This window comes from Hibiscus syriacus, unplaced genomic scaffold, assembly GCF_006381635.1.
Source record: "Hibiscus syriacus cultivar Baekdansim isolate YM2019G1 unplaced genomic scaffold, ASM638163v2 tig00110332_pilon, whole genome shotgun sequence".
Taxonomy (NCBI): Eukaryota; Viridiplantae; Streptophyta; class Magnoliopsida; order Malvales; family Malvaceae; genus Hibiscus; species Hibiscus syriacus.
In genome coordinates, this window is record NW_024062688.1 from 1,481,118 (window position 1) to 1,493,573 (window position 12,456).

Consider the following 12,456-nt stretch of genomic DNA (forward strand, 5'->3'; position numbering starts at 1 on the left):
TTATTCTTATTCTTATTTTTTTTATTTTTGTTTTTCTATTTAATTTCATTACCTTTTTTTCCTTTGTTTTATTTAATTCTTTTTTTGTTTATATTTATTTTATTTTGTCTTATTTTTATTTTTATCTTTATTTTATCTATTTTACTACTTTTCATCATTTTATTTTATTATTTTATTTATTTAGCCATTTTCTTAGGGTTTCTACATTTTTATCTTACTTTCTTGTAATAATTGTTTACATTTAGTTTTACAATTAGTATTTTCATATTTTTTTCATTTTTATCTTAATTTGATTATACACTTTATTACATCTAACACCTTTCATGACTTTTTAAGGGTGCGTTTTAAATTTATTAAAGGTAAGTAGTCTGGATCAATGGTTACCTTTTAATTTAACTTTCAATTTTCTTAATTAAACATAAATAGAAATTAATTAGTACCGAAATGACAATTCAAGGATGTTAATCATTCCTTGATTGTAACCGAATCCCGAATCCGACACATCTTTGGTAGATGCATATCAGGTAAGATGGTATCCGATCAGCCTAAATATTGTTTTTAAAATGATCGGTGGCGACTCAAACCATTTCATTCAAGTCGAAGCCTAATTTCGGGCCTACCTGAAAGACGACTGCAACAAGAAGGATTGATCGTTTTGACCTTAAAATCTAGAGAGAGAAAAATCAGGTGTAAAGACGATTATAGAAGATTTTGAAAATTTTTGGTTAAATTCATTTCAAGGTTTTTTCTATTTTAGATTATTTTTAAGATATTTAATTAAATCTAAAAATATATTTTACATATATTTATTATATTAAAATATTATAATTTATATTTCAACATTTAATTCAGTTATCTTTAATTCCTATACTTTTCATGTAAAATTTCAATGGTAATGTACCCTAGTCGCTTTTCCTTGGTTTGTGTGATTTTTTAAAAGTTGGGTTTTTTTTTTCTTTTATTCTATTTAGTTGTTGATGATATTAATTTTGATGTTAGTTCTAAATCGTTGGTCCACTTTTTTTAATAAGAATTATTTCATTTTTAGCATATTTTTTTATTTTTGTGGTATATTTTTACTTGTCTTTGTGGCATGTTTTTTTTTATTTTTTTCTCGATTGTTTGGTTGTTCTTTTTATTTTATATTTTCTTAAAATTAGATTTGACGATATCACAACTGAACAAGATGACGCTTATTTGTAGTCATGTTAATCTTTCTTACTATGGACCATCGCATTGAATTTGAATACGCTACCTTCGTGAACAGTTTCTCATGAGATTTAGTTTTGATTTACGGTGCTCTATGGTTTTTCAATAGCTTAATCAATATTCTTTTATGGTTTGTTTGTCAATGTAGTCATACTTACTTGTATCTATTTATCATTTGAGTATTTTTTTTAGATTTTTAACATTTTCCATGAATGGTCCTCACATAATCTAAAATGACTAGTATTAATGCTATAGAAAAATGTTAAAATTATATATTTAGTTAACAATTATAATTATAAATTTTTATTATAATTTAAATATTTTGAATTTTTTAATAAGATTAATGACTTTATATAGACATGACTTAAAATTATAAAATTGAAGAGTATGAACTAAATCCAAATAAGAAAATGGTTAGAATTTTGGTTTTGCTGCGGAACAAGGTATTAGGTCCATTTCATTATGCCTGTTAGGTGCATACACGAGATTATAAGCTGAAACACACAAATCCCGTACTCTAAAACCCTAGTCAACAAATACAAAAAAAAAAACCTCTGCAAATCTCCAAGACAACAACAAGATGAGACCCTTAGACGAGAAAGAAACCACCGTGGTGTTCGAAAAGCTGTTCAAATTCACCGGCAACAACCTGAAGAATATAGTCGAAAACCCATCTCACGAGGGCCCGGACAAAGACCCCGGCCGCTACTGCTTCCGCCTCCACAAGAACAAGGTCTACTACATCAGCGACTCGCTGGTGAAGCGGGCCACCAACGTCGCCAGACCCAAGCTTGCGTCCATCGGAACCTGCATAGGCAGGTTCACACACGGTGGCAGCTTCCATTTGACCATCGAGTGTCTAAACCTGCTGGCCGCCAACGCCAAGCACAAAGTTTGGCTGAAACCCACCTCGGAGATGTCGTTTCTCTACGCTAATCATGTTTTGAAAGGTGGCTTAGGAAGGATAACCGAGAGCATTGCGCCTGGTGATGGGGTCGTTGTTTTTTCCATGTCGGATTTGCCTTTGGGGTTTGGGATTGCTGCTAAGAGTACTCAAGATTGTAGGAAATTGGATCCTAATGCCATTGTTGTGCTTCACCAGGCTGATATTGGCGAGTATTTGAGGATGGAGAATCAAAGTGAGCAGCTACTTGAAGAGTGAATTGGGTATTTCGATGCTAATCGGTTTTGGGTTTTGAGGTTGGATTTTACTGTACCTTTGGGAGCTTGGTTCAACTTATACTCTGTTTTTTTTTCTTATTTTAAATATTTGCTGCTTCTTATGTTACCATCCATTTGGCATAAGCTTGTGTATTAGTCTAAATTTATGAGTGATAGAAATGTAAGTTCTTTTTTTTATCATTATCGTTGCAATTTGTCTGTTGATTTATCTTAGGTGAAATATGAAAGATTCGAATTTGGATTTTCATAACATTGTTTAACATTCTGCTTGGTAAGCTGGTTTCTTCTTGCCTGAAACATATAAATACCATGGGAATAAGTCAAATTCATTGTTTGGCCATCATCACAAGACTATGTTTTGATTTTTGCTTTTCAATTGTCTATATAAATCTTCAGGGCATAATTATTTCAGATGAAATCTTCCTAGAGGTTTTGGTTTGTTAAGATTACTTTTATTGGGTTAATTTGTCCCTAAGTCCAATCTGTGTAGCAGTTTTCGAATGGATTGGTTGCTGATAGATTTCTTCGATGATAGACTCAGTGATTCGTGTATTCTTGTTTTGTTTGTGTATTTTCTCGTATTATAATCATGTTTGAGGTGTTTCAATATATCTTGTCATGTTCCTATGTTCATGTCATATCTAATATTATCTTCTGTGAAACTATGAAAGATTTGACTTTGGATTTTCATAACTTTGTTTAAGTTTCAGCTTGGTGGTAGTATAGTTTTCTTATTGCTTCAAACATATGAAAACCATTAGCCAAGATTGGAAACTGTAATTGTGCGAATAATTGGTTGTCTTTTGGCTTCCGCATCAGAAATCTTACACCAGATGATGTCTTTATCTTTGTTTTTCAGTTTAGTCCATGTGAATACTACCATTATTTGACATGATCTTGTTAAGATTAGGTTTACCGGGTTCATCTATCTCTATACTCAAATGTTGAATGTTTAGAAGTGTTCCAATGGACCTCTTTGATAGTAGACTCGCGAATTCGTGCATTCGTATTTTGTTGATGTACTTTTTCGTATCATAATCTTGTTGAAAGGTGTCTTGTGCATGTGTGTTTGTATAACTTTCGGCGTGTTCATGTATCTGTGCCATGTCCGCAATTACCGGTTCTATTCGACATGTTCATGCTCTGGTTCATATGTTTAACACAAAAGTAATATATATTCACAATATTCCACGCCTAAAAGATGCAAAAGAAGCGCAATATTGCTTCATATGCATGCACATTAATGTAGGTTGTCATTTCTATGAATTCTTTTTATTTGATTCTGTCATTTCATGGAATGGTTTACTTATAATCTGACTTTTACAAATTCTTTTCTTTTGTTAATTATTAATATATGATGCATTTAATTCACTCACGTTCAATAAATTATGGAATATATTGTCCTGAAATAGAATTGGTATTTTAACATTTTATCAAACATGTCTTTTGAAAAGAAAATAATAATCCTATATATATATGCGCGCATAAAATTTTTATAAATATTTTTGTGTCATTTTCGTTTACCATACTTCCAAAAAAAAAATATCTTCGCAATTTAGGCCTTGACAGAACATTTTTAGACATTGAGTCTTCAGAGTCTTGCATCTCTTTTGGGAAGGCATGACCCTTTATTTGGACTTTTTGGCAAAACATCTTTGTACATAGGGTCTTCGGAGTCTAAAGTCTTGCATCTTTCTCGGGAAGTCACGACTCTTTATTATGAATTTTGACAAGTTTCACATAATTTGTCAAATCACAATTGATTGACAACTAGCCACATCAATTTGAGTCCATCTACCTTGCCAGTTCATGAATAGTTAGTAATCTTACATTTAATATGAACATTGAAAGTCACTATAAAATCTTTCACAGTAAATTTTTTCTTTTTACTAACCACTCATTTACCTCCTTATGAAAATATAAGACCTTGAAACTAACCATCGGTCATTTTACCATTAATCGCGATTTCTTGTTTAAATTAGAAGGGATAAATCACCTATTAACAACGTGGCATATTTATTCTTATCAACAAATATATATATATGAATTAGGAATTGATCCTATGTTCCAAATGTCTTTAGTACCTTATTCTGAAAATCAATGTGAATAGTCTAATTCTATATTATTTTAATCAAAGTTGGGCATAATTCGAGCACTAGATTGTATATAGATAAGCAAAGTATTCTTGATTTAAACTTTTGTTTTTAATTATATTCCTAACAATTAATTATAGAGATTATACCAAAAATTCCTTTCTCTAAATACTCTAAAAAAAGTTCCAATTGATATCCGCACAATTCCCCATTGAAATATACTCCAAAACTTTTATGGACCCAATGAGTTTATATCTCTTCATTCGTTTTAACATATATGTTTGTGGAGAATAAGTTCATCTACGTTAGAGACGGTCCATTATTATCATTTACTAATAAAATATTTAGTCCACTAATAATATATAATATTATTAGTAAATCAGATGATATTGTTCTATTAAAATATTTTAAAATATATTTATTTATTTCAGTGGCGGATCCAAAAATTTAAGAATGTGGGTCCAAAATTTTAATTTTCTTTTCTTAAAAATAATGGATATGCAAAAATTGTATTTTTTTTTCTTTTTTCCTAAACACATTAAGCTAATTTTAACTACTTTTCCAAAATATCCGCCACTGATTTATTTTTAATTTTAATTTTACTCAAATATTATTAGTAAATATTATGGTGTTAGTGTCGATATGACTACCTTACTTTTAATTGTAATAAGATCACATAATTATTTGAGTGGTTTCAATGTAGCCACTCACTGTTAAAAATAAAATGCATAGTTGACGTGATTATTGTTGACTAACGATGAGTCAGATGTCCACATTAGCTACACCATCTGTTTTTAATGGCAAGTGATTATATTGAAATCACTTAAATATTTATGTCGTTATATTGCCACAACTAAAAATATGATAGTTGTATCGATACCAACCTCATAATTAACTGATCATTTAAATACTTTACCTTGAAATTTAACTGGATGTAATCATATACAATTTTCACACATCATTATCATGATTATTTCATAATTATATTTTTAATTTTGTGTATATACATTACTATTGGCCTTACAAGATCAAATTATAAGAATAGTTACATATTTAAACAAGTTTAAATTTACAACTTCTCAATTGTATTACAATAATATGACGTCAACTGAGCTAAGATGAAAATTTAAATTTACTTTTTATTTTACTTAAAAATATTTTATAGAATGAGATTTTAACATTTAATCCAATTTAACTCTTATTTAATATTTATTTTTGATTAAATCATTCAATTCAATGGACCAAACTTATAATTCAAACGAATATACTAACACAATTTTTTTTAATAGTCTAGGATGATTACAACGTATTATCTGATCAGAATTTTTCTTAGTCATTGACAATGCACACACAATGTAACTATTTGAATCCAAGACTTTTAGGGAGAACAATACTTCATTTAACTATTGAATTTACTTAATGAGTTCACCCATTTAGCTTTTTAGTTGGATCTTTTTAAAATTTAGTAATTAAATTCAACTCGAAAGCCTCTATAAATGATGCTTGTGGAAATATTAAGGAAAAAAAGAAGAAGTTAGGCCAAAGTTAGAAAACCCCACAATGGTGAAGTTCACTGCAAAATAACTTCTCCCATTTCCCAGCCACTCGTACAATTGAGAATCTTTTTTTGTTTTGGTCCCATTTCATTCCCTTATAATCCTCACAAAAAACCATTCACACACTCACTTTCCCTTTGTAGAAATTTTCTATATTCCAAATATGGCTTTAGATCATGATTATATTTTTGGAATAATTATAAGGTGATATTTGTTCAAAATCTTTCTTAGCTATTAACAAGGCACATACACTCTGTAGACATAGATGCTCGAACTCGTAACCCTAGAAAAAACAATACTCCCTTTAACCACGGAGATCAACTTAGTTGGTTTATAGTCAAAGTTATAGTCTATTGAAAAATGTAATTTAGGACTTCAATTATTTTGAAATTTTAAAAAAAAATATCTCTTAAAATGTGTTGTCAAGATCAGCTATTTGAGGCTACACAATACACAACAACATTAAAAGCCCATATATAAATCTCATGTATAATTGAACATGTGACTTCTCTCTCTCTCTCTTTTTTTTTTAAAAAAAAATCTCTCATTCTAATACCATTGTTTATCATATTCTATTTTACAATTACAGGATTACCGATCATGACTCTGCACCTAAATCAGAATGAATGAATTGTCAATAATCATCCTAATATATATATATAATTGAACATGCACCATAGTTTAAGGAATATATTTCAAAATTTACTTGGCATTTATTCACGTGGCATATTAAAACCAATGGATATTTTATTCCAAATCGAATATCTATAGCATTTAACTCCATGATACGTAGTCATGTGTATGGTTACGCCCACAAATACAGTTTTATATTATTACACACTTGTTTAATATGTAATACATATGCTTATGTCAAGTCATTTTCGTTTAGGTTTCTCTAGAACTAGTCTCACACAATCCCAATTATATTTCTCTACAAAAACAAAGACATAGATTCCCATTTTGGGTTTATTTAAAAGACTTGCAAAAAAGAAATCTGATTCCTTCCAATTCTCTTATGCCCCACATAGTTTGTACAACTTGTATCTTTACTAACTTCAATTCAGATTATTCGATTGTAATATGATATTATGATTCTTACTTCGTGATTTATTTTTACTGTAAATATTTATTGTATTTGATCATGATAATCTATGTCGGCTGCAATTTAAATCTATATCGAACTTTTTCACATTCCACTTGGGGGCTACCTACCTGTGCCTAAACATCCCTATTCCATCCCTCAAACCACCCTATATATACCCTACAATCCCATCAACCCATGTACCCCATCTCCAAGAGCTTTGCTTTAGGCTACTATAATCTTCTCTTTGGCTCCGTCCACTACTTGCAAGTTTTCTTCTTAGACAAAAAAATGTCCGGTGTTTGGGTTTTCAAGAACGGCGTGGTTCGCTTGGTAGAGAACCCAGGGGTTGAGTCATTGGACCGGAGCCGACAAGGTTGCAGCACCCGCAGCAAAGTGCTTGTGCACACTCCTTCCAACGAAGTGATCACTTCCTACGCAGTACTAGAGCGTAAGCTATGGTCTCTCGGATGGGAAAGATACTACGATGATCCTGATCTCCTCCAGTTCCACAAAAGATCCACCGTGCATTTGATCTCTCTCCCTAAAGATTTCAACAAGTTCAAGTCGATTCACATGTATGATATCGTCGTCAAAAATCGAAATGTATTTGAAGTTAGGGATATGTAACTTATGCAGAACTAATAAGCAAGCTCGTATCCATCTTGATTTCTTCTTCTTTCTTTGCATTTGGGTATGTGATGATGGATTTATTTTTCGATTTTGGTATTTCTTTGTAAAATATACATATGGGATTAGGGTTAAGGCAGAACGTTTTTGCTTGATACGTAACTCGTCATCCTTTCTGTAACTTACTCTTGTGATTTTGAATGAAAATCTACGTCTCCTGGTGTGGTTAAATATTAAATATATTTTATATTTGTTTTATTGTTTATGTTCGAGAAGTATTATAAATTCTATATTTACGAAAATTTGGATTTTAGGACGTTCTCACACAGTGGAGTTGATCCAGTGTCCAACATGGAACCTGACATGAGAGAAGGGATGGTCCGAAAACTGTGCGTGGGATAATAGTCTTATTACAAATTTGAAATTAACATATATTTTAAATATTTTATTTATATTTTTAATTAATAATTTATTTATTTTATCATAAAACCTAACATAAAATTGATAATCTATCATTGTCATGCATGATATTGAATTAAAGTAACCTTGGGTTTGAAACTGAAAGCTTTAAGTAATAGTTACGGTAGTGAATTTGAGGAAATGTGATTAAGAAAGTGTCCGACTGCAAACGACTGTTAAAGAAACAGGACAGGACAGGACAGAAAGAAAACAAAGGAGAAAAGATTCACTTTGCGTCCAATTGCTTACCAGCAACGTGGTAATGCTACGTGTAAACCCCGAAGTAAACATGTCAATCCAAAGTGTTTGGGGTTAAAAGATTGAAAACGTGATCGGACAAATCAAATATTGTTTCCTTAAGTAGACAGAGTGGTATACATTGTATAACTTCTGTAGGATATATGGATTATTTCTCATTGATTGAAACCTAGATGTAATGATTTAATTCACCGACGATGTATTTTAAATTTAGGATTAAGTACAAAAACAGATAAGATATCGTTTTATTAAATTATTTAACTATTAAAAATTATAAAATAATCTATTCACTATAAGATATTATTTTGTTAAGTCTTCTAACCATTAAAAATTATAAAATAGTCATTCAACTATTCATATGTTCCAAATTTATCATTTTTCGTTAAAAGATAGCGGTCATCTAAGTTAGACATTGATATGTTGACTAGGATATGATAAAATATGATCTTAGAACCGTTTTAAGTTATATTTTGTTTATTGACTCTCCGTTTACGTTATGCCATCGAGTCAATGTTTGAAATATTATGTCGTTGAATCATTGTTTGAAAGCAACGGCGATACCGATAGATATAACTAAAATATAATTTTATCATATTTCAATCAACATGTTAATATTTAGCTCAGACAACGGTCACATTTTTAACAGAAAATGATGAGTTTTGAACATATGAATAGTTGGGTGACTATTTTTTTATCTTTTAATGGTCAAGAAACTCAGCAAAACAACACCTTATAATTAGGGGACTAATTGTATATTTTACCCTTAAATTTATTTTTTTATTAATCTAGAGCACATACAATGTATTATCTGTTTAAATATAACTCTCAACCATTTGACATTGATCGCTCACACCCTTAGCATTCCTCGAAAAGAATAACAACAATTTCTTTACAATCGATGTTGCTTGATTCGTGCCCTTTAATTTAATTAGATTTTAGAGAAAATAACTTGGGTGACCGAAAATAACTTATAATAAACGATTTTAACCAATTTTTTTTGGATTTGCAAAAATAACCAACGAATTCGCAACATGAACTCCAATTTCGCAACACGGTTTCCGAATTCGCAACACATAATTTGGAATTCGCACACAAAAGACAAATTCACAACTTGAATTTAACAATTTCGCAACACGAATTTTTTTTTCGCAACTCGATTTTCGAATTCGCAAGGCGAATTTAAATTTCAAAAATTAGCTTTTAATTTCGCAACACAAATGTAAATAGTATATCCCGTAAATCGCAACTCATAACCTAAACCCCTAAATCGCAACTCTCACAGCCACCCTCCATCTCCATTTCTCACGGCCACCTTCTCACAACCATTCACGGCCACAAATGGAAAATCAACGACCGAGGGTTAGTTTTTTTAATTATTTTATTTTGAAAATTTTGTATTATTATTAGATAATTAATCATTTTCCATATTTAAATTGATGTTAAATTTACTCGTAATTTCAATATATAGATTAACCATTTCACTTAGATTGCTTAGTAAATTCATTCGGTTGCTGCCAATACTGCTAAACAGTTTAGTCTTTAACTCTGTGAAGTTAGTATTTGTCTTTGTTTTTTTTGTTGAAGTAATGCACTTCATTCAAGCTTCAATTTACAGAATAATAGTAGTTTATTTCAAGAAACTTAAATTCGCAACACGAAAATCGCAACTCGAAAATGAAATTCGCAACTCGAAAATGAAATTCGAGTTGCGAATTCAAAATTCGACTTGCGAATTTCATTTTCGAGTTGCGAATTTAAGTTTCAGAATAAACTATTCTTCTAAAATGTTGTCCTTGAACCTACACTAAACATATATGTTGTTATTTTTGTTTATACTTATGCTTACTTCTGGAATGTTATCTGATGCATTTTGTGAACTATTATAGGAAAATGACTTGGGTGAATACCAAGTTAGTTTGAAACATATTTGGCTATATTTTCCTTGTTTAATATAATGTTTGTTTATTGTGTATAATTTGTAGTTTTTGATATATTATTAGTATATTTAACTTAGTATTTTTATTATTTTTGTTAGGAATTTTTTTCGGCTGCATTGTTTTTAAGGAATAAATTAAGCCTAGTCACTACAATTGCGTCGACACTTACACCTGTCCAAAGAAATTTGTTTGAGAATACTTGTTTCGGGCCAAGACTGAAAGTACAACATCCAAGTGGAGATGCTTTGTTGGCTTATGTAACACCCCCAACCCGTATCCGACCCGGATACGAGTCCGAAGTGTCACATTGACTTTTCAAACCTTGACTCTTAAGAAAAATCCCGGGAAATTTAAAACTTTATTTAAAACAAAATACAGACTTTATCAGAGTGCTCGTACTTAATGACTTATTACATGCCAACACTTTATACATAACCAAATACATACTTTGTCAAATATTTCTGATCTGATCTTTTGGTAAGGAAAACTGACCTGTCTTGCTCCGCATCACTCTTTACTCTTCTCGAAACCTACGTGTGAAACAATCACACGCTAAGTCGAAGACTTAGTGAGGCATAACAACTTATAATGCACTTTAAAACATATATCGATACATGCATGTTCTGTTCTATCATGTTATAGCAATTCCATACATTTTTCATATCGTATAAAATCATATCAGATTAATTGCAGTAAATACATACATACACATAATTCATCATTAACATTTTATCATATAATCACATACTTTTTCAATCAAACACTATACACACACAACATCATATCATTTCTATAGCATTTATCATACCACTAACATATATTTGTTCATATCTCCGGATTAGCCCATGTACGTATGTGAGAACTATCGATATGTGAGTCTATAGAGGTTGTGCACTAATGATGTCACCACAGCTCGTATAATTGCACTGAAGTGCCGCGTAGAATTGCACCGTAGTGCCATATAATAATGTCCATAAGGACCACATAGAATTCCTTAAGAATCATATACATATGCTAGGGATCAAGTATGTGTCTTTCAAGACTTCACACATGTTCCACAGAATATATATATATCCCGAAGGACCGCGTAGAATTGCACCGTAGTGCCATATAATGATGTCCATAAGGACCACATAGAATTCCTTAAGAATCATATACATATGCTAGGGATCATATATGTGTCTCACCAGACTTCACACATGTTCCAAAGAATATATATATATCCTGAAGGACCGCGTAGACCCTCGACTCTTGGCATGCCAACTATACCCTAGCTCTCATGACACATAACATGGGCGTTATCATTTATTTCATTTCAGATATTCACATAAACTTGTAATTCACTTTCACATATCACGTATCACGTAGCTTCTTTTCATATTATCACATAGTCACGTAGTTCACTTACACGTAGATCATTTCCATATAATTCACATGTCACATATGTCATGTTTTCATATAATTTCTATCATTTCTCACCCAATCACCTTTATTCATGTAAACATACTTATCATATCTTGTTCACATAAGATCATATACTTCATATAATATATCGAAACACCTAGAACACTTTCACGTAGCTTATAGTCATAGGTCTTATCTCATAACATATACTTGTTTTCACATATATATTCATATCATTTCTTATACCCTCACATAATTCATTTAACATACATAACATATTATGTAACATTATAATAGAAATACCTATAAGTCATATCACTTAGAGCACACATATACTTATAGTCACATTGCTTATATCTTAATCTTATGCATTCTCTTAGACATATATATATATATTCACATGTTCAGGTAATCCACCATTTCATCACATAATTATGTATTCATATAACTCATTTCATTTCATATCCATCTATATAAATATATATTCTCAAGATTTATCCTAATATAAATCATATAGCACTCTTATAATTCATATTCATATTCATCTAGGGCAGACTTATAAACACATCTCACTTCTATTATTTCTTTATATATATATATATAATCTAATCTGTTTACTTAATTCAATTTCATATAACTCCTATAAT

At 30.6% G+C, this 12,456-nt stretch overlaps 2 protein-coding genes across 2 annotated transcripts; both read left to right on the forward strand.

Annotated features, from left to right (window-relative positions):
• Positions 1-1,679: 1,679 nt before the first annotated feature.
• Positions 1,680-2,490, forward strand: LOC120119824 (60S ribosome subunit biogenesis protein NIP7 homolog). The gene has a single exon (XM_039139627.1). It carries the CDS (start codon positions 1,790-1,792, stop codon positions 2,369-2,371), a length of 582 nt encoding a protein of 193 aa, XP_038995558.1. The 5' UTR covers positions 1,680-1,789; the 3' UTR covers positions 2,372-2,490.
• A 4,824-nt stretch (positions 2,491-7,314) lies between these two features.
• On the forward strand, positions 7,315-7,907 carry LOC120119271 (flowering-promoting factor 1-like protein 3). Its single transcript, XM_039139104.1, has one exon. The coding sequence runs from the start codon at positions 7,320-7,322 to the stop codon at positions 7,749-7,751; it is 432 nt and encodes a 143-aa protein (XP_038995035.1). The 5' UTR covers positions 7,315-7,319; the 3' UTR covers positions 7,752-7,907.
• Positions 7,908-12,456: the final 4,549 nt, after the last annotated feature.

Excerpts from the sequence above, each read along its gene's own strand:
- LOC120119824 (XM_039139627.1), top strand. The coding sequence starts at position 1,790 with ATGAGACCCTTAGACGAGAAAGAAACCACCGTGGTGTTCGAAAAGCTG.
- LOC120119271 (XM_039139104.1), top strand. The coding sequence starts at position 7,320 with ATGTACCCCATCTCCAAGAGCTTTGCTTTAGGCTACTATAATCTTCTC.